Source organism: Nycticebus coucang, chromosome 4 (genome assembly GCF_027406575.1).
Source record: "Nycticebus coucang isolate mNycCou1 chromosome 4, mNycCou1.pri, whole genome shotgun sequence".
In the NCBI taxonomy this organism is placed as follows: domain Eukaryota; kingdom Metazoa; phylum Chordata; class Mammalia; order Primates; family Lorisidae; genus Nycticebus; species Nycticebus coucang.
The window spans coordinates 85,462,289-85,484,626 of record NC_069783.1 but is presented as its reverse complement, the minus strand read 5'-3'; the positions used below and the strand labels follow the sequence as shown (position 1 = coordinate 85,484,626).

Below are 22,338 nucleotides of genomic sequence, written 5' to 3'. Positions count from 1 at the left end.
GAGGAACTTTTCATGTAACAGCCAATAGTATATATTTGTCAAATCCTTAAAAGGCCCAGTTGGCATTAAAGGCCATTTCCCACCAAGAAAATAATTCAAAGTGCATTAAAAAAAATTCATGCCAATGTTTATCATTTTAACAGCCATGTGGTTCTTATACTTCATAATATCACTTTAAATATATAAAATATAAACTATTGAAAATATAATACTAAACAAAGGGAAAAGAGAAAAAACAATCTATCCACTTGAAAAATTGTAATCACTTTTTAAGAACTCTTAAAGTAACTAAGAAAGAAAAATTAAAATTGCATACCATTTAGAAATCATTATCATAATGAGAATGTAGACAAGACATAAATGCCCAACTACCTTAGCAAAATATTATGCAGATATCGAGTGCAATTCATGAAATACACATTATATGTAATATAAAATAAATTGGCCGAAATTTATTTATTTATTTTATTTATTTTTTTGAGACAGAGTCTCAAGTTGTCACCCTGGGTAGAGTGCCATGGCGTCATAGTTCACAGCAACCTCAAACTTTTGGGGTTTCAGCGATTGCCTTGCCTCAGCCTTCCCTTGCCCTAGCTGGGACTACAAGCGCCCACCACAACATACAGCTATTTTTTGGTTGTAGTTGTCATTGTTGTTTGGCAAGCCTGCGATGGATTCGAACCACCAGCTCAGGTGTATGTGGCTGGCACCCTAGCCACTGTGCTACAGGCACCAAGCCCAAATTTTAATTTTTTTTTTTTGAGACAGAGTCTCAAGCTGTCACCCTGTGTAGAGTGCTATGACATCATAGCTCACAGTAATCTCCAGCTCTTGAGCTCAAGGGATCCTCCTGCCTCAGTTTTTTTTTTTTTTTTGCAGTTTTTGGCCGGGGGCTGGGTTTGAACCCACCACCTCCGGTATATGGGTCTGGTGCCCTACTCCTTTGAGCCACAGGCGCCACCCCCAAAATTTAATTTAAAATTTGAAAAAACATTAAAAGCAGGCTGGAAATCTCAACGGAAAATATGATGACCATGATGGAAAAAAAAAAAACTAAAAATACATAAGTATGGGATAAGAGCAAAAAAAAACAAAAACAAAAAAAATAAAGACCAAAAAAGCAAATAAATACACCAACATGTTAAGAGTGATCATAGTCTTATATTGGCACTATGGGCAATTTATTTTTCTTTTCTTTTTGGTTTATACTTTCCAAAATTCTTTTAAACTAGGTAACAAGGCAAAACTGTCAATTTAAATATTAAGTATACATCTGGGGCAGAGAGGGACTTAGGGATTTGAAGTTCCGAATTCAATGCGCAGCCCAGCCCCCTTCTAGTTGTCATTGGCAGGTCTAATCGGCTGGGACTCCAGAGGACAACAAGGAAACAAAGATTCCCATCACCAGGAGCAGAAACAGGCTGGGCCCAAGGCCTTATTAGTGGCTGACAGCAGCCACCGATGCTTTGACCAAGGAGCTCTGGTTCCAAACACCTCCAGAGGCGGTGGAAGAGAGGACCTTCCACATCCCAAAGTGGTAGTGAAATCGGTGAGTAGACCAAAAGAACCTCAGAGGGACCTGGGCTCTGGTAACCTCCACCTTGGTTTTCCGAGGCTTTCCCCTGTCCCAGCCACGTCCGAGCCAAGAGTGCGCATGGCCAGCCCGCGACCTGATTCTTTGCACCAGTACCCCACGGGCCCCAAACTCTACCTGCCCCAGGACACCCCATCTCCCAAGCCCGTCCCCTTCCTGCCGGGTGCTCGCCTCCTCCTGCTCCCAGGCCCACTACCCCCTTGCGGGGGGGGGGGGGCCTGCAGTTTCGAATGAGCAAGGAGCTAGCCCAGCTGTCCCAGCCATGGGCCCCAGCCGCCACCCACTCACCCACCCCTCTCCCCTGCCCTCGGGGCCCAGGACCGCCTGGGATCTCCACTGCGGTCTCTTTTTTTTTAGTTTTGTAACTAAGCCCCTTTTCATTTTTTTTGACAATTGAAGGGAGAGTTGGGAGAACTCCCAGTTTGGCCTAGAGTACAGAAGTTTTCCAACTTAGGGACTTCTACCCAAATTAAAATTTGACATTCTAGCCATTTCTAAGGACAGATGTATTGCATAGGGGGCTCCTCAGCAATTGGTAGAAAGTGAGAGATGCGAGAGGTCAGGGGCCCACCCACATTATCTCCTCGCTCTGTCTTGGGCCAGAAATTCTTTCATTGACCAGCAGTTCATGCCGAGCTAAATCTAGTAATAACCTCGGTCTCCAAAGCAAAGTAGGGTTCTAAGAGGTCTGTTATGGGACAGGGCAGGGGATCGTGACAGCGGCGAGAGCCGTTGCCCCAGCGGGCAGCGAGGCTATGGAGGGCTGAGGTGAAGATGAGGGCGGCTGGGCAGGAGCGTGCCCCTGCTGTATTTTTGCTTGAGGCCAAGTGCAGGCTGCGTTCCGAGTTGCTCCCTCCTGCCCACCGCCCGCCCAGGTAACATCGTCCCCTGCTGGAAAGACGGAGCATTTGGTTTTATTCGAGGCGTGGTAGGGAGAGTCCCTGCACTTAGTCGCAGCTCAGTCGGGGCCTCCTGAGTTACCTGGAGGACGATACTCACCATCCTTGGGCCTCTGTTTTTCTTGCTCTGCAAAATAACTGTGTTGGACCGGATCTTTTCTGAGTTCGCTTCCACGTCTGGATTCTAAATCCCTCCTCGGCCCTCTCCCTGCCCACGCCGGACCCCCAGTCACTGACTCGGAGCCACTCGCTGCCTACGCCCGGGACCTGACCTAGCTAGGCGCGCTGTCTCCTGGGGCAACTGGGAAATGTGTTGGCCTCCTCGGCTCAGGGACTCACTGTGCGCAGAAAAATGAATTCGCGTGAGAAGTGGCGGGGAGGGAGGACGAGGGGGCAGCCTAGGCTCTGGATGAATGGATCTTGACAGCTCTGCCAAGGGTGTCCCAGGGCCTTGGGCTGAATGAGCAAGCGAGGAGAGGAGGGCGTGCAAGCGCCGTGAAGCGGCCCCACCTCCTCACCAGCAGACCCTGCCTCTGGCGGTCTGGCAGGTGCCCGGTTCCCCAAGCACACTGCTGCTGTTCCCGGCCAGGCGCCTTTGCTCCCTTCTGCCTCCAGACTGGACTGCCCCCACCCCACCACCCAGCCCCTGCTTCTGCCACACCGAGTCTTCGTCTGAGACAGGGACAGCCGCCCTGGTCTCCCAGGGTCCTTCTCCCAATTCCTCCGATGACACCCTCGGCCGGGCTCCTCCAGCGGCACCCACCACACCCTGGCTCCCTCATAGTGGCATCACGTGTCTCCTTGTCTGTCCCCATTGCTTGGGTGCCCCGCAGCGCTGGGACCTGCAGAATAGAAACTGGTGCTGGGGGAGGGGTGGCAGGCCACGAGGCCGGACGACGACTGCAAACCCCACCCACACCCCAGCTCCACCGAGCTCCTGTCCCTAGCACGCCCGCATGGGGAACAGCATTCTCTAGCCTCCAAGTAAGAAGCTGACTGTGGGGCGCAGGGGCGGTCCCATAGCGTGGTTCTGCTTCTGGGCACACGCAGTCACATTTCTGAAGGACAGGTGACCTCCGTGTCTGAGGTGTGGAGGGAGCAGCTTGCCTCTTTTTCCTCTATATTGGGAATGTGCAAACCCTCCTGAGAAATCCTCTCTACTGCTCTACCGGGGAGAGAAAGACCCAGGCGCTGACAGGCAAGAGCTAGGGGGAAGGGAGGGGAAAGTCCTTGGCTTCCCTTTCTTCTTAACCTTCGCAGCTCTTTTCTGGCAGCTCTTTTCTGCTACCTCTTTCCCCGTCAGCACCTCCTCCCCTCCCCCTTCCTAGTGAAGGAAAGTCCTATAAATGGGTCACCGGCTTCAGGAGTTAGGGCCTGTAGTTAGCGGGTGGAAACAGTCTTCCTCCCCTGGCAATGTTTCCATCGCTGCCCCTCCAGCTTCCACAGCTGTCTCACCGGTAACTGAAGAGAATCGCTCAGATGCACTCAGAAAGTCACACAGCGGGCTTGCCACCAGCAAGGTCACGGTTTTTAAAACGTGGGAGTGAAAAGCTTTATGGTTGAGTTGAGGTTACTTCATGGATCCTTGGCCAGTGCCCAAAGGAAGACTTAACCATCTTATGTGAAAAGAATAATTTCCACTGACTTTTTACGTTTCTATTTTTGGTAAACTTAAATTTGTTTCAAGATAACAAATTCTCTCTCTCTCTCTCTCACACACACACACACACACACACAGAGGTACGAGAAACAGTAAAAAAGAAAAGGAAAGCAATGAGCCTTTGGGATGCATTTTATTTTGCCTTATGATGTTTTCTGGCAGAGCCTTTACTCTGACTACAACAGCATTCAGGACATCTTCTGAACAAAAAGAAGAAGCAAAGCCTCCTTTGGTTGTGCGATTAGTAGTGTATAATTGGTTAAAAAGAAATCAGGTTCTGCCAGGCACTGGTGGCTCATGCTTGTAATCCTAACACTCTGGGAGGCCGAGGCGGGTGGACAGGTTGAGCTCACAAGTTCAAGACTAGCCTGAGCAAAAAGCGTGACCCCCATCTCTACTAAAAACAGAAAACTTGAGCCCAGGATTTGGAGGTTGTTGTGAGCTATGACACTACCACACTCTACCCAAGGCAACAGCTTGAGACTCTGTCTCAAAATATATAAATATAAATAAAAATAAAATAAATCAGGTTCTCTAAGCACCAACAAAATTCCTATTTTAAGTGATTAAGTGATATGAGCTCTGGAAGGCAGGCATACCTGGTATACAAAAGTTACTTAAACATAGTTAATGCCCATCAGGGCAGTGGGCCAAGGCTACGGACTGGACACATGCAGAAAAGGAAAGCTGCCCATGCAGCAACCTCGCGGCAGGATGCTCAGCCTCACCTGAGAAGGGAGTTGCAGGTTTATACAGAAGTGAGATACTAACTCACACTCATGAGGCTGGTAGAATCGAAAGACTGACAAAACCAAGAATTAACAGAGATGTGGGTAAATGGAAACTTCTCACCACTGACGTGAGCATAAACTGGCACCACCACTTTGGAGAAAAATGTTTCAAAAGCTGTGGGGCACATCCTTCAAATCAGTCATTCCTTACAAGGTCGGCATACTTCTCAAATCATTCCTTTTGTGGGACAATGCTTTAGAAAACATCTTGTGCTTGAATGCTAGGAAAGATGTTTACTGTAGTGTTGTTTATAATGACAAAAGCCACAAATAGCTAGCCCGTTGTGGTGGGCGTCTGTAGTCCCAGCTGCTTGGGAGGCTGAGGCAAGAGAATCACCTAAGCCCAAGAGCTGGAGGTTGCTGTGAGCTGTGACACTACGGCACTCTACCGAGGGCGGTAAAGCGAGACTCTGTCTCTACAAAAAAAAAAAAAAAAAAGTCATAAATAGCCAAAAGGTCCATCAACAGAGGAACTGGTAAATAGTGGAAGTTGCCATTAAACATTATTGTTCTTTGTATCCCCCTAAAATGTAAAATATTACATACTCCTTTACTAGTTTTTTTTTTTTTTTTTTAACTTTTTTTATGGCCTGACATGGTGGCTCACGCCTGTAATCCTAGCACTCTGGGAGACCAAGGCAGGCAGATTGCTTGAACTCAGGAGTTGGAGACCAGCCTGAGCAAGAGTGGGACCCTGAGACCCATCTCTAAAAATAGCCGGGTGTTGTGGCATGCACCTGTAGTCCCAACTACTCGGGAGGTTGAAGCAAGAGGACTGCTTGAGCCCAAGAGTTGAAGGTTACTGTGAGCTATGACAACACTGCACTCAACCCCAGGGTAACTGGGATTTAAAAAAAAAAGGGACAGGGCGGCACCTGTGGCTCAAAGGAGTGGGGCGCTGGCCCCATATACCAGAGGTGGTGGGATCGAACCCAGCCCCAGCCAAAAACTGCAAAAAAAAAAAAGAGAGAGACAACAAAAAACCACATTCATCTTGTGCAACTATCATCACCATCTGTCTCTAGAACTCTTTTCATATTGCAAAATTGAAACTCTGCACTTGTTAAGCAGTTACTGTCATTTCTTCCTCTTCCCAGTCCCAGGCAACCACCATTCTACTTTCTGTCTATGATTTTGACTACTCTAGTATCAGATAAGTAGAATCATATAGTATTTGTCTTTTTGTAACTGGCTTAATTCATGAAGTATATTATCCTCAAAGTCTATCCATGTTGTGTCAGAATTCAGAATTTCCTTCCTTTTTAAGGCTGAATAATATTCCATTGTAAATATACAATTTGTTTATTTGCTTGTTTTTTAAAATAAAAAAAAAAAAATTTTGGGCGGTGCCTGTGGCTCAGTGAGCAGGGCGCCGGCCCCATATACCGAGGGTCGCGGGTTCAAACCCGGCCCCGGCCAAACTGCAACAAAAAAATAGCCGGGTGTTGTGGCGGGCACCTGTAGTCCCAGCTACTTGGGAGGCTGAGGCAGGAGAATCGCCTAGGCCCAGGAGTTGGAGGTTGCTGTGAGCTGGGTGACACCGTGGCACTCTACCGAGGGCGGTACAGTGAGACTCTGTCTCTACAAAAAAAAAAAATAAAAAATTTTTTTTTGAGACAGAGTCTTACTTTGTCACCCTTGGTAGAATGCCATGGCGTCACAGCTCACAGCAACCTCAAATTCTTGGGCTCAAGGGATCCTCTTGCCTCAGCCTCTCAAGTAGCTGGGACTACAGGTGCCAGCCACAATGCCCAGCTATTTTTAGGGACAGTGTCTCTCTCTAGCTCAGAGCTGGTCTTGAACCTGTGAGCTCAGGCAATCCACCTGCCTCGGCTTCCCAGAGTGCTGAGATTACAGGCATGAACCACCATGCCCAGCCCGAGGTCCCCTTTTTGTTTATCCATTCACCATGAATGAATACTTGAGTTGCTTCCACATTTTAACTATCGTGAATATGCTGCTATAAAATAGCTGTACTCCTTCCCTTTTTTTTTTTTTTTAGAAAAGATCTCACTCTGTTGCCCAGGCTGGAGTGCAGTCTCATGAGTATAGCTTCCTGCAGCCTCAAGCCCCTAGGTTCAAGCAATGCTCTTGCCTCAGCTTCCTACGCAGCTAGGACTATGGTGGCATGTCAGCATACCACCACCTTCAGCTATTTTTTTTTTTTATCTTTAGTACGCCACCAGCTTCAGATATTTTTAAACATTTTTTTGTATAACTCATTTTGCTATATGGGCTGGTCTAGAACTGTCAGTCTCAAGTAATTCTGCCTTGGCCTCCCAAAGTGCTAGAATTACAGGCATGAGTCACTGCACCTGACCTCCTTCACTTATTTCCTTATTCTGTAAAGGATATAATTTCTAATGTAAACATCAATATTTTAAAATAAAATAGGCTGTGCGGTGGCTCACTCTTGTATTCCTAGTACTCTGGGAGACTGAGGCGGATGGATTACTTGAGTTCATGAGTTCAAGACCAGCCTAAGCAAAAGTAAGACCCCCCATCTCTACTAAAAACAGAAAAACTGAGGCAAGAGGACCACTTGAGCCCAAGAGTTGGAGGTTGTTATGAGCTATGATGCCACGGCACTCTACCCAGGGTGACACCTTGAGATCCTATCTCAAAACAACAAGAACAACAACAACAAAACCTTTGAAGTACTCTTTTTCATTGTTTCTAATAGCATATGAAAAATATGTTGATTTTATTTTAACCAACATCCATTTTAAAAATATAAGAACAAGTTCTTTTTAACTTTTTGGAAAAAAATAATTTTTTTGAGACAGAATCTTACTATGTCACCTTCAGTAGAGTGCTGTGGCATCACAGCCCACAGCAACCTCAAACTCTTGGGCTTAAGTGATTCTCTTGCCTCTGCCTCCCAAGTAGCTGGGACTACAGGGGTCCGCCTGGCTATTTTGCAGTTGTCATTGTCATTTAGCTGGCCCAGGTCGGGCTCTAACACACGAGCCTCTGTACGTGTGGCTGGTGCTGTAACCACTGTGCTACGGGTGCTGAGCCTAACTGTGGGAAATTCTTAATCATTCTTTTTTCTCTTTGAATTTTCTGAGTCCTATTCCACCTTCTCCATTGAAATACTTGTAATTTAGTTCCAAAACACATTTCAATACAAACAATATTTTGATGAGATGTCTTTTATTATATTATCATAGGTTTTAAACTTCATTTTCATCAAAACCTTGGAGCTAAGGGCAGTGCCTGTGGCTCAAAGAAGTAGGGCACAGCCCCATATACTGGAGGTAGTGGGTTCAAACCCGGCCCTAGCCAAAAATTGTAAAAAAACCCCAAACTTGGAGCTAAAGATTTAGTTCATTTGATCAATAGAAATAAAAATACTGCCAAATAAAAGAGTAGGAAATTTAACATCCTCTCATAATTAATGAGAAACATTCCAAATTTCATGTTTGGCAAGGAGGCTGGTGGGCCTTGGGAAGGTACAATTGTATCTATAATGTTCATCTGAAGGAAATATGACAAAAAGGGTAACACATAAGTTGTGCGGAGTGGGCATGTTGGTGTTTTATATTATTTGAAGTATTTTTCTGTGTTCAAATGTTTTCAAATCTTAAAAGAAGAATAGCAAAAACATTTAAATGAACATTTTTTTGAGACACTCTTACTCATTCCCTTGGGTAGAGTGCCATTGCATCATAGCTCACAGCAACCTCAAACTCTTTGGGTTCAAGCAATCCTCTTGCTCAGCCTCTGAGCTAGCTGGGATGACAGGTGCTGCCACAATGCTGGCTATTTTTTTTTTTTTTTTTGTGACAGAGTCTCACTATGTTGCCCTTGGTAGAGTACCATGGCATCACACTCACAGCAACCTCAAACTCTTGGGCTCAAGAGATTCTCTTGCCTCCGCCTCTCAAGTAGCTGGGACTATAGGCACCCACCACGACACCCGCTATTTTTTTGTTGCAGTTGTCATTGTTGTTTAGGAGGTCCGGACTGAGTTCGAACCCACCACCCCGGTGTATGTGGCCAGCACCCTAACAACTGAGCTATGGGAGCCAAGCTGATGCTGGCTATTTTTTAGAGATGGGGTCTCACTCTTGCTCAGGCAGGATGTGAACTCCTGAGCTCCACCCTCCTTGGCCTCCCAGGGTGCTGGGATTACAGGCGTGAGCCACCATGTCTAGCTTTTAAATGAACATTTAAATAAACAGTAAATGAAGTCCAGAAGGCACCATCCGTTCATCAACATTACCCTCCACAAATCCCCACCTCACCCGTCCCACTCTGTATTGTTCGCCTTCCTTCTTACCCCAGAGTCTTCCTTATCGTATCATCATCACAGATGACAAATAGGTGGGAGGGGATGTCCTCATAATTGGCCAGCAACAGACATGTGCTTAAAATCTCTTCCTGCCACGGCCTGAGTGCCCTCTCCACGCTTCCTTTATAGCCCAAACCTGCCCGCCCACCTCGCCCTTGAAGTTTCTCCACCTCCTCAAGACTTGCTTTGAATTTCCTGCGCTACCTTATCTTGTGCCAATGTTTTCTTCCCTCCCTTTCAATGGGAGCTTTCCTTGAAGCTTCCATATCCATTTTCGTTACTGGCTTTCTGCTCCTCCTTCCTTTGCAATGACATCTGCTCTCACAATTTAAATTATCACCTCCTTCCCAGGGCTGCATTCCTAGCCTTGACCCTTTTCTTGAACTCAAATCCTGGCTCTCCAGTTGCATTCAGGACACTTTGTTTCAATGCTTTGAGATTAAAGATCTGAGACAATTTGACCCAAACCAACTTTACAGCAAGCATATGTCAGCACTGAATGACACAGCCAGAGTCAATACAAAATGTGCCAGGTTTTCCCTATTACAGTTCAGCTTCTTAGGCTCTCTGCCCCATCCAAACTGCAACTAAGGATTCCCCAAACATATTCCAAACATTGTCCTAGCTTTCTGGAATGTCTTCCTCTTTTTGCTCTTGATGTCTTGTGGTTCACTTTGATATATGTACAGAGATGGATATATTTTTATTTGTCCCATACTATCCTATCCTCTGAAAACATTTTTTATCTGAGGACTTGTGTCTTTAATTATGAAAAATTTTCAGCCAAGATCTCTTCCAATATTCTCTCTTCCTATTTCCTTTTTCCTCCCCTTTCTGAAATCTATTAAACATTTCACAGTGCTAATCCACAGATTTTTCAAATTACTCTGTTTTTCTTTCCACATGTTGCATTATCTGTGAATTCCTCAATGCTAGCCTCCAGTTCACTAATTATCCCTTCAACTATGTCCAACTTAGAGCATATTTTAGCTTATATCCAGAAGTGTTCATATCCAGTATGCTCAGTACTTATCATCTTCAACTGTTCTTAATTTCTGCATTTTCTATACATTCTTGTTCTTTTTATTTTAAATTCTTTCAGATTGTGCCATAATTTACATGTCTTCAGGAGTGAATTCATATTCTAATTTTGAGTCTTTCTTACATACATTTTGAATTTTGAGTGTGTGCATAGGGTTGTCTTGAATAGGAATTTGTAAAAATCTCTTTCTCTCTTTACTCTCTCTTCTCCTGGTTTTCTTAATAGCCAAAAGCTTTCTAGAGCCCCCAGTCAGAACCAGACCTTACTCTGGCAGCTCTGCGCTCCAGCCTTTCAACCAAGAGAAATCCAGATCCAATACTCTGTTTCAAGCAAAGAGCCTACTCTAGCCTCCTTTCATAGATGAAGCACGTTGCTAGCTGAAGGAGTCAAACTCTTGGTGTCTCTACATTGAGAACACACCCTCAAGATCCAGAGCCAACGGTGGGTGTGGTGGCTCACACCTGTAATCCCAGCACTTGGGAGGCTGAGGCAGGTGGACTGCCTGAGCTCACAGGTTGGATACCAGCCTGAGCCAGAGTAAGACCTTATCTCTAAAAAAAAAAAAAAAAGCCAGGTGTTGTAGTGGGTGCCTATAGTCCCAGCTACTTGGGAGGCTAAAGCAAGAGAATGACTTTAGTCCAAGAGTTTGAGGTTGCTGTGAACTACGATACTACAGCACTCTACTGAGGGTGACAAAGTGAAACTCTGTCTCAAAAAAAGGAAAAAAAACCAAAACACCCATAGTCAACAATGGTCTGCTCAAGAATAGACTCAGTAACCCAGCCTCTGATCTAAGCCCTGCTGTACCACCACATCCTTAAAGATGTTTACTTTGCTTTTGAATGTCTCTGCCTACTCCCTGTTCCTCTTCCCCTTCTATTTTGAACTGCACCAAGAACATGTGTTAAGGCATGGTACCAGCAAAGTCTTGACCAGAAACCAAATGCCTTATTCTAACCAACCTCTCTCCTAATTCTTTCCTTATCTTCAAATCCAACTACATGTAAAGCCTTTCTTGATCACTCTTACCTGAAATAACTGTCTCTGCTTCCTCTGGTCTGCCCTGCCCTACTTCTGCCTTCATTTAGCTTTTACAGAACAATTGTTTGCTGAGCCTTCTGTCTGACACTCTGCTGTAAACATGAATGAGACAAAACTTTTTCCATGTGGGACCAAAGATCTGATAGTCAGGCTGGACAAGAAAACAAACAATGGTGCTCCAGTCTAGGGATACCCAAGGCCCAGATGACACAGAGAAGGATGTGGTCCATGTTGCCTGGGAATGAGAGTGGGACAGGGGTGCTCACTTCGGCAGCACATGTACTAAAATTGGAAGGATACAGAGAAGATTAGCACGGCCCCTGCGCAAGGATGACGTGCAAATTCGTAAAGCGTTCCATAATTTTTGCTGTTGTGTGAGACATTCCTATTTCTTTTTGGGTTCCAGTAAGACATCAAAAATAAAAAAATACAGAGAGTGGGAGAGGGACGGAAACCCACAGAAAAAAGATGTTTGAGTGGGTCTCAAGGAAGAGTTTGCTAAGCAGAGAGCAGAGGAGGGAACATTCCAGGCTGGGGTAGCATGTTCAGTGGTACTGAGGCATAAGGAAGTAGGAACTATTTGAGAAACAGAGATATGTCGAGCATAGAACAGTGGAGAGGGTGAGCTCCTAGGGCCACAGAAATCCCCTGTGGGTTGAAGCAGGGTGGGGTGGCAAGATTTTCACAAGAAGGGACTGGAGCAGAAGTAGGGTGACCAGTTAGGAGATACTACAAAAATCTAGGCAAGAGGCTCGGTGCCCATAGCTCAGTGAGTAGGGTGCTGGCCACATACACCGGAGCTGGCGAGTTTAAGCCCAGCCCGGGCCTGCTAAACAACAATGACAAATGCAACAAAAAATAGCCAGGCATTGTGGCAGGTGCCTGAAGTCCCAGCTACTTGGGAGGCTGAAACAAGAGAATCACTTGAGCCCAAGAATTTGAGGTTGCTGTGAGCTGTGGCATGGCACTCTACTGAGGGCCACGTAATGAGACTCTGTCTCAAAAAAAAAAAAAAATGTCTAGGCAAGAGATGAGAGCAGCCTAGATGAACTTGGGCATCCTAGGGTAGAGGAAGTAAAAATGGCAGAAATGAGGTAGAATTAACAGCTATTTGTGATTAAGGTAAAGCAAAGCCCTAATAAGTCCAGAGTTTCAAAGGCCTTCTAGCCCCAAACAAGCTAACTCCTTCCAAGGAGACCAGTAACATCTCTGTTGATTGAACTGGCAAAGGGACACAGCAGGCAACTTTACAGCCATGATTCCAGGCTGTCCTTGTAGTCTGTGTCTTAGGCACTGTGCCACAGAACTCTGATGAGTTTCCTACTATCACTCTGGCCAGTTACACATTTTGAATGTCCTTAATTAATGTAAATTAGAATTATTTTATTTCCGTATTTTAAGAACAAACACTTTGAGAAAAACTAAAAGCTGTTTATTTTTAATTTAATTTAATTTTTTGGGGGACAGAGTCTCTCTGTGTTGCCCTGGGTAGAGTGCCGTGGTGTCACAGCTCACAGGAACCTCAAACTCTTGGGCTTAAGCGATTCTCTCTTGCCTCAGCCTCCCAAGTAGCTGGGACTACAGACGCCCACCACAACACCCGGACATTTTTATTTATTTTTGGTTGCAGTTGTCATTGTTGTTTGGTAGGCCCAGGCTGGGCTTGAACCTGCTAGCTCTGGTGTATGTGGCTGGCACCCTAGCCACTGAGCTACAGGCACCAATCCAAAAACTTGTTTAAATTCAGCATAGAAGCCAATTATTATCTCTCTTTTTCCCTCTCTTGATATTTTTTAAAATAAGGGGCTTGCTTAACAGGGTGTAGTCATTCCCATTTCTTCACCCCATCCTGTGAGTGCTGCGGTGTGGGCACAGGAGCTTACCTGGCAGTGATGAGTAGGTCCAACCCAGCACACCTGGCCTACAAAAAGCAAGCATCTCCAGATTCGTGCAATCACATTTGCTCTTCCCCCTGCTACAGGGCGGATGTCGTTGTGGTTACATTGAGAATCCACCACACATTCTGTGAAAAATATCATTGGGGTCACAAAGCCTCCTTGGTGGGTTTGACATGTTGCCTTGTCCCGCCCCCCCCCCACCTCCAAGCCCCCATGGTGCTCTGTTCAAAGGGGCTGCCACCCGTATGGCTGATGTTCTTTGCTACAAGACTGGAAGGCCCCCAAGCCAGCTACAGCTCACTTGGGAGACTGAGATGGAACTATTGTATTTTCAAGCGGTATACCCCCAAATCTGGCCATCATCATATTTAGGGGCTTAGTTTTTAAGATCCAAATATCTAGAGGTTGACTCTGGCCCCCTCTAATGCTTTCTCTACCTGGGGAGGCATGCTTTCCCATCTAGCCATCCTCTTTACCACTCTCTTCATTGTAGCTTTGGCTGGCAGGGCCATCTGACATTCCCTCTAATGTGAGTGGCAACCAAGCAAAATGGAAAACGGCCATATAAATGAGGGTTGCCATGTCAATGGCCTGTCTGGATTTGGCTCTTTTGTTGTTCCCCTCATTCATGTAAGTTAGGTGATGGCACTAGGTTTACACAGCTAGGGACACATGTACCCCCACACATACATTTACATGTCTGTCATAACCATGATTGTAAAAGTTTCTCCTTCCCCAACTCACTCATCTAAAAGTTTCTCCTTCCCTAACTCACTCATCTAAAAGTTTCTCCTTCCCCAACTCACTCATCTTCCATTTGAAATTGCTACAGGTACTAGCCCAAGTCCTCACTGATACAGATACAGTGTAACTACCACAGCCTTGCTAGTAACTGCAGTAATGAGAAACTGCCTAAATGTCCATGAGTAGGAGGATTAAATTATGGAACATCCATATAAAATGCACTCATTTGTAAAGAATGGGCTGGGTCTACGATGAAAGCTTTCTCTTCTGTTACATAAGAAAGGTAGGTTGCAAAACATATATACATAATAGAGTCCCATGTGCCTGAAATGATGTATAAACATCTGTTTATGTGCAGATATTATCTAGACACGCAACTGTAATGGTGGTTTTCTCTGGAGAATAGACGATGGTGAGGAGAATTGAAAAAGCAAACCTTTTATGCATGTTTTTGTACTTTCTGAAGTTTTGTGAGAATATATTGTTCTCTTGCCATTTAAAAGACACGTTTAAAACCTTTTCTAAATATAAGATTTTACATTGCAATAAGCACCTTGAATACTTTAAGGGAGGCATAATCAACATAATTTTTTTAAAAAGCCCATCCAGCACTTAAGTTTGGACCCCAACAAGGGAGTGCAGTTCAGCAAACACAGAATGATAGCTCTGTTCATGGGCCTTCAGCCCACGAGTGATGTGACATCTGGGGGTGGGGAACACAGCAAGAAGTCTGGGGCACAGTCCTTGCCAGCAGAACTCACATGTGGGGCAGACACATGGAACAGAGAATGGCAGGTGGCTTGTAGAATCAAGCAGCAGTGTGAGGTACACCATGAGATTCAAAATGAAAAGACAAGGGAACTCTGAAGAAATGGGAAGAAGTCACACCACTGGGGTTGGAAGGTTTCAGGACAGCAACAAACAAAACAGAAGGGTCCTCCTGTATCCCCAGCTACTCCAGAGGCTAAGGCAGGAGGACTGTTTGAGATCAGGTGTTCCAGTCCAACCCGATCAATATATCAGGACCGTATCTCTAAAAAAAAAAAACAAAAAAAAAACGAAGGGAAGGCATAAAACGTATGTGTTATGCCAGGGATAGAAGACATAAACTGCCTCCACCCAACTACTCACCCAGCTCTCACTCCTGAAGATCACCCAGAAGGCTGGGCATGAAAGAACTGAGGTCCAAGTCAGGAAGCACAGGAGCTGGCTCTAGGGCATTCCAGGCAGAGGGACAGTCAATGTAAGAGCCTGAAAACACAGGGTTTTAGATAACTTCAGGCCTGGAAGAATGCAGCTGCAGGTGCATGGGAAAGGCAGAGCGGGAGCCTGGGGGCAGAGGCTGGAGGAGCCAGCACCCAAGGGCTGGTAAATTGAGCCAGAGGTCTGAGTTTCCATGCAGAAGTGCAGGTCATGGGAAGCTGCAGGAGTGACACTGCCAATCTTTATGAGAATAATTTTCATAGCAAGATGGCTGGATGACTGGTTAAGAGATAGACTGGTGTAGAGGCTGTTGCAATAGCCCCAAGAAGGGATGAAATTGTCCGTGAGTCTAGCTGCCGGGCAAAAGCCCCCAGTCAGCAGATCACTGCCAGCTCTACTCAAGGCCTGGCTGCTCCAAGTGCTGTGGCAGTCTCCCTGGGGAGAGGGAGAGGGCCCTTCCTCGGTGGACTGCAAACACTTGGGCTGTCCTGCCAGAGCTCCCAAGAAGTGGGCAGGTCACTAATTCCTCTCTTCCTTTTCAGCACTCAATGCCCATTTTGCAAAAAGCTCAGGGTGACATTGCAAGGACGCTTCGGGTGAGGGCAAAGGAAGGGACACGCCTCTCCTTTCCTGCCCACTCTCATCCTCACTTCTTGACCTCTCTCTCTGCCATTCCCACAAGACAGCTGTTTCCAAGCGCCATTTCCAAGCCCCCTTTTCTTCATTCCCAAATCTGCAGTTTTCAACTGCCCCCCGCTGCTGGGCAAGGCTGCCTTGATAGCCCCATTCATGGCCCTCAGCATCTTAACAGGGCTGGAAGGAGACAACCGCGAAAAGGAGGGCGTCTCTTCAGGTCCTCCTCCGCGGGGGCTTCGGGTGATATCACATCCTTCAGACAGGAAATCAGGCTCTGTGGCCAGCCGGAGGACGCCACTTTCCCCCAACCTCCGCCCACTTCCACGCCCCACCCGCTTCAGTGAGTTCTCCCCTCGCCCCTTGCGTCCCAGCTGAGCAGCGCCCCGGGAGTGCGCCATGGCCCTGCCGGTAGCCGCCTTACTCCTGCGGCTGGCCCTGCTGCTCGGTGAGTTTGCGCCGTCGGGGAAAGCAGGGGGTCCGGTCGGGAGTCGGGGGAGGTGGCGCGGGACTCCGGCTCAGCCTCGCTGCCTGCTGCCTGCAGATGCCGTCGCGGCGTTCCGGCCGAGCCAATTCCGGGTGTCGCCGCGGGATCGGACCTGGAACCTGGGCGAGTCAGTGGAGCTGCGTTGCCAGGTGCTGCTGCAAACGTCGGGATCCAGCTGCTCGTGGCTCTACCAGCCGCCGGGCTCAGCCGCGAGCCCCACCTTCCTCCTGTATATCTCCCAAAGCCAACGCGGGGACAAGAAGGCCGACCATCTGGACCCCAACCAGTTCTCGGGCAAGAACATGGGGAACGGCTACTTCAGCCTTACCCTGAGCCGCTTCCGCGAGGAGGACCAAGGCTACTATTTCTGCTCGGTCCTGAGCAACTCCATACTGTACTTCAGCCCCTTCCTGCCGGTTTTCCTGCCAGGTCTGAGCGCAGGGCGCGGCACCTCCCCGGGTGGGGCTTGGGGTCACCTCAACCTGCACGAACGCCTCACTTTCAAGCCTGTCAGAGCGCTCAGTAGTTAGGTGCTGTTCCTATTTTACAGACGGGCAAACTGAAGTGCGGCTGTGTTAGACTGGAGATGGCTTTCTACGTCTGAGCGATCAGGGCTCCAGTTCGGGTGCTTGTGTGATTGTGGGCAAATTACTTAAATTCTCTGCACCTCCATTTGCTCGTCGGTAAAATGCAGATGTCAGCCTGAGTTTACGGGGTTGCTGGTTCAGCCCCGGGAGAGGCGGGTGGAGCGCAGCGGGCCCCTCGCTGGGGTCGGGAGCGCCGCTTGCGCGGGGCTGAGCCTCAACCCAGGCCACCGCGCCCGGCGGCAAGGGGTCCGCGCGTACCCGGGAACCACCCTCAGGTCAAGAAAGGCACGTGGGCCGGGGCTGGGGCGCGTTCACAACCCCAGCCTGGTCCCCGATCGCGGTCTATTGCCCCTGCAGCAAAGCCCACCACTACGCCAGCGCCGCGACCACCCACGCCGGCGTCCACCACCTCGTCGCAGCACAGGTCCCCGCACCCAGACGCGTGCCGGCCCGCAGCGGGCAGCGCAGGTGAGGCGGGCAGGGCCAGGCTAGAAGCCGCACAGACCGCGGGGAGAGCCGCTGCCACCGGCAGCCCTGAAACTGGGAAGAGAGCCGAGGGTTAAGTGGTGTGGAGACCGAGATGGGGTGGAGAGGTGTGCTGGGATGGCGGGAGCTGGGGAGCCTGCTCCTGAATGCTGGCGTCTTCGGCGTTGTCAGTGGACACGAGGGGTCTGGACTTGGCGTGTGATGTCTACATCTGGGCGCCCTTGGCCGGAACCTGCGGGGTCCTTCTCCTGTCACTGGTCATTACGATTATCTACAACCACAGTAAGTCCTGAGGAGTCTGTCCTAATCCCATCTAGGCGCTGCTCACGACCTTGGCGGCTCCCCCTCCGGAGGGTCTCTCCCCCTGCCCCTCCCCCCCATGAGTTCCCCCCTCCCCCATCCAGCTTTGGGACCCAGGCAGAGCTAGCTCCAGTCAGCAGGTTCCCCATGTTCAGCCACATCTGTATTTGCCATGGTTTTTAAATTGATGCCTGAAAGAGGGATGGAAAAGAAACCCTAACCTGGGTTCTCCAGAGATATAATCCTCAAAGAAAAGGGAAGGAGAAATTGTGTGTGTGTGGGGGTGTATGCTCACTTTTCCTTCTTTTTCATTATTCAGGGACCAGAAGACGTGTTTGCAAATGTCCCAGGTGAGTCCCTTAAACTCTGGGCCGCCCACCCTGGGCATCCCTTGGCCAGGGTCCTGGCTCCCCCCTCACAGATGGTGGGAACTTTCCCCAGAGAGAGGTCTTGCAGTGGAGTCCTAGGCCAGAGTCAGCTAGTCCTGGAAAAGAGAGAGGCAGAAGGCTGGCAAGGCCTCATGCATTCTTGAGAAAATGGAGGGGCAGGTTGTGCTAGAGGGGAGAGCAGTGTGACTTCAGTAAATCTCAGTCTTGTCTAGCACCAAAAACCCCATCTGAGGATTCCCCCCATTCATCCTACCTCCTCAAAGGTATTTATTTGAATGATTCCATATGGATTTCTTTTCTTTTCTTTTTTTTTTTGAGACAGAGTCTTGCTTTGTCACCCTTGGTAGAGTATCATGGTGTCATAGCTCACAGCAACCTCAAACTCTTGGGCTTAAGTGATTCTCTTGCCTCAGCTTCCCAAATAGCTGGGACTACCGGTGCCTGCCACAATGCCAGGCTAGTTTTAGAGATGAGGTCTCACTCTGGCTCAGGCTGGTCTTGAACCTGTGAGTTTAGGCAATCCACCTGCCTCGGCTTCCCAAGTACTGGGATTAAAGGCATGAGCCACTGTACCTGGCTGCATTTTATTATTTTCTTAAGAAAATCATTTTATTTTTCCTACTTGCCTGGTCTAGTTTTTTGAGGGCAAACCAATCTTTTATCACCTTAACCAAATAGATAATGGCCTCAGTTCCTAATTTCCCTCTATCCATGTAGGGCCTTGATTTGCTGCCAAGGACTAGGGCAGAAAAAAGGGAAACAAGAGGCAGGGACAATTAGCTATCTGGCAGCTCAAGCGACTGCCCCTTCAATTCCAGTCCATGATCATTATGAAACGATCAGAAAAAAGACCCACACTGTTAAGAGAGGCCTCAGCCTCCTCTTTCCTTCACCTTCAGGCTGAGGCAGCCCTATGGTAGCATCTAACAAATGCCTGCTTTAGCCAGCCACCATGATAAGGGTTGGACTTGGATCTCTCTTAATCCTCATAGCAACCTTGTGTGGTAGATACTACTGACCCTTTTCACAGGTCACAAGGAAACTAGGAAACCTACTTAAGGTGGCAAAGGCACAATTATACCCAGATTATCAATAAAAAATAACCATTTGATGAAAGCTTACACGAGTTACTTGATTTATGTGTGTCAAGTTTCATAACAACCTTTAAAGCAATTACTGTGACCTCCATTTTACAGATAAGTATACTGAGGCTTAGGACATTCATTGATCCATCCAGGCCATACTACCAGCAAGTCGCAGGCCTGTAACTTCTATCCAAAACTCAGGTTCCTTCCTGTGCCCAGCGGCTGGGGTGGAGGATGTTAAAGATAACCAAGTATATATGACAGTTCCTTTCAGTAGATAAAAACAGTTCAAATTTTATCTGTGGGGGTTGCATTTTACATCCCTTTGTGGCATATGTTATAGTTGCTATACAACAGAGATAAAGACTTTAACTTAAGAGAAGTGCCAGGCACGGTGGCTCAGGCCTGTAATCCTAGCACTTTGGGAGGTCGAAGTGGGCAGATTGCCTGAGCTCAGGAGTTTGAGACCAGCCCCAGCAAGAGCAAGACCCCATCTCTAAAAAAATAGCTGGGGTTATGGTGGGCGCTTGTAGTTCCAGTTACTTGGGAGGCTGAGGCAGGAGGATCACTTGAGCCCAGGAGTTTGAGGTTGCAGTAAGCTGTGATGATGCCACTGCACTCTACTCAGAGAGACAGGCTGAGACGCTTCCTCAAAAAAATTTAAAAAAGGCAAGATTTTTAGCATTTTCATTACCTGGGGTGTAGTTGGAAGCTTTTGCAAGAGAATCATCTCTTAACCTGTTTTCTGAAAACTCTCATTTTTTTTTTTTTTTTTTTTTTGTGGTTTTTGGCCGAGGCTGGGTTTGAACCCGCCACCTCCGGCATATGGGACCAGCGCCCTACTCCTTGAGCCACAGGCGCCGCCCTGAAAACTCTCATTTTGAGATAAATAACTGAGAATAAAACTTTGCCTTAAAATACAAAGCTTTGTGGATTAAACATATCTGAGGAATTCACACACCTGGGAGTTCATATACTGAATGATGGTGGTCAGCACAGTTTCAATAGAGAAGTTTTGGAGGACTGAGGGTAGACGTGGCACTCATGATGAATTAGCCTATTTAGGAGGAGCTAGCCCAGTACTGAATTACCACACATTTTTAGCATAGTATCAAGTTTGTGTTTTCAAAGGGACACACATAGACAAAGCAGCTCCACTTGGTTGATGGTGGTGATTTGCTGTCACATCCTCCTCTCTTTCAGTGACCCTCCAGGGCTGAGAATCAGGTCAGCTGTTGACTTTTGGTTGTCAGTCTCAACCTCTCACTTCCAGGCACTCCAAGAAGCTAGATAAACTCTGCTCAGTTCCTGGCTCCGCCACCTAGTTGTGTGACCTCAGGCACATTCAACCCCTCTAACCTCTCAAGCTCCATGCTTACCTCCTAAGGCTGCTGTGAGAATTAAACCAGATGGTGCTAGTAAGGACCTCAGCAGAGTTGTTGAAGTCATTCACCTAGTCCCATGCTGTGCCCCAGGGACAGGTTCTCAGACTTCTCAAAAGCAGGCGGTTGGGGGTTTGGCCCGGATGGATGCTGCACATAGGGGCTGGAAAGGGGCTATCCCCACATCTATGGTTGCTTGCTTCTCTTTCAGGCCAATGGTCAGGACGGGAGGCAAGCCAAGCCCTGCAGAGAGATATGTTTAACCCTGTGTGACAGCCACTACACGACGTCAAACTGAGATTTCTCCTTATAAGGGAAGCAAGTCTTTCTCTTCTATTTTTTCCAGTTTTCCTTATGTGTTCATTCATTCATTCATGTTGGTGGTGATTATTATTTTAGTTGGGGTGGGGTAGGAAGGGTTACTTTTTCTTTAAATGTTTAAATGAAGAACAGAATCATGTAACATCTCTGGTACATTGCAAGGGCCACAATATTGTTGTGCACACATATTGGGGTAAAGGGCGGAAAGGGGCCCCCCAGAGCTACTTGAGAGTTTCGTTCTCAGAATCATGCTGACAGAGCTGAAGGTGGCTAGGGCATACAGTCAGTCTGAACCTCTTCATCATCTATTTTACAAGGGGAGAGGCTAAACCCCAGGAATGGGAACAGCTTAATTGGAGTCATACAGCAAATTAAGGTTGGAGCCAGAGAAACCTTACCTCCCACCTGAGGTCTACTTCCTTCACTCCGTACATTCTTCCGAAGGCCTGTCTGTCTCTGTATGTGTGTGTGTGAGAGAGAGAGAGACAGAGAGAGAGTGTGCGCACTTGTATCTCAAACTCCAAAGGAACAAGTATTTCTTGAGCACCTATGATACACCGATTACTGTACCCAGAGACTAGCGGAGATAATGAAATAAAACAAGAGAACTTCTGCCTTTGACAGAGTTCTGTAACATAGATGAACAACGTCAGACTTTTTTATAATCCAGTGTGAAATTCTATAGATAATATGAATTCCTAAAATAAAGTATAGGGGTGAACTGAATCCTGGAAAATACATCCCTCCATCTTTAAAGACAATGTGAAAAATCTTCCCTCCATAGAGGCAAGATTGCTCTCCCAGCCCCAGCCTTGCAGGGGGACCTGTCAAAGAGAAGAGGCTGCCCCTTTACAAAGGTAATCTGAGCATCAGTTAAGTTGAGCAGAGAACCTCTGGAATCTCAACATTTGAGATACCAGATTTGAACGTGCTCCTGGAATCACTGATGACTTTTTACGTTTTGTAAAGATAGAATTGTTGGAGAGCTGCCAGCACGGCCCTGGCCTCCGTTTCACCAGCAGACGTGGGAATGATGCCGATCTCGTGAGGAGGCCAAAAGCCAAAACTGTTTCCCCAAATGCACATTTCCTCTCTTACAGTGTTGCACAAGTGAAGCCTGATTATTGAGAGAAAAAAGCTTAAATAGATAAGGAAATGAGAATTGCCTATAATTCTTTAGCTCAGGTATAATTCCCTGTTAATATTATGGTGTACATTCTCCCTGGGTACTTTTTATGCATATTATATAAAATATGTGGTTAGTTTTTAAAAATGCGATTGTACTATGTCTTTATAAGTAACTTGAATGAATAAACATTTATAGTACCCTCTTTTTAATGGCTATATTGCATTCCATTTTTGGTTGTGCCATGACTTATTTAACTATTAACTGGCATTTGTTTCCAACTTATCCACCGCTGTAATGACACTACTAAAATTCTGCACACATCTTTGTTTCTTTAGGAAACATACCAAAAAGTAAAATTACTGGGCCAGTC

At 47.1% G+C, this 22,338-nt stretch overlaps 1 protein-coding gene and 1 non-coding gene across 4 annotated transcripts; both read left to right on the top strand.

The window, feature by feature from the left end:
• The first annotated feature begins 1,529 nt into the window (after nucleotides 1-1,529).
• On the top strand, nucleotides 1,530-22,176 carry CD8A (CD8 subunit alpha). 3 transcript variants are annotated; one of them, XM_053588100.1, is made up of 7 exons: nucleotides 1,530-1,549; nucleotides 16,177-16,250; nucleotides 16,347-16,718; nucleotides 17,234-17,344; nucleotides 17,534-17,644; nucleotides 17,982-18,012; nucleotides 20,730-22,176. In XM_053588100.1, exons 2-7 carry the CDS (start codon nucleotides 16,202-16,204, stop codon nucleotides 20,779-20,781), a joined length of 726 nt encoding a protein of 241 aa, XP_053444075.1. In that variant the 5' UTR covers nucleotides 1,530-1,549; nucleotides 16,177-16,201; the 3' UTR covers nucleotides 20,782-22,176. The 3 variants fall into 3 exon arrangements, 1 of the variants encoding a protein (XP_053444075.1); XR_008379516.1 differs by lacking the exon at nucleotides 1,530-1,549 and having other exon boundaries at nucleotides 16,005-16,250; nucleotides 20,730-21,696; nucleotides 21,813-22,176; XR_008379515.1 differs by lacking the exon at nucleotides 1,530-1,549 and having other exon boundaries at nucleotides 16,005-16,250; nucleotides 20,730-21,696; nucleotides 21,809-22,176.
• LOC128585111 (U6 spliceosomal RNA) lies at nucleotides 11,583-11,689 on the top strand. Its single transcript, XR_008379857.1, has one exon. It is a non-coding gene; the product is annotated as a U6 spliceosomal RNA (small nuclear RNA).
• Nucleotides 22,177-22,338: the final 162 nt, after the last annotated feature.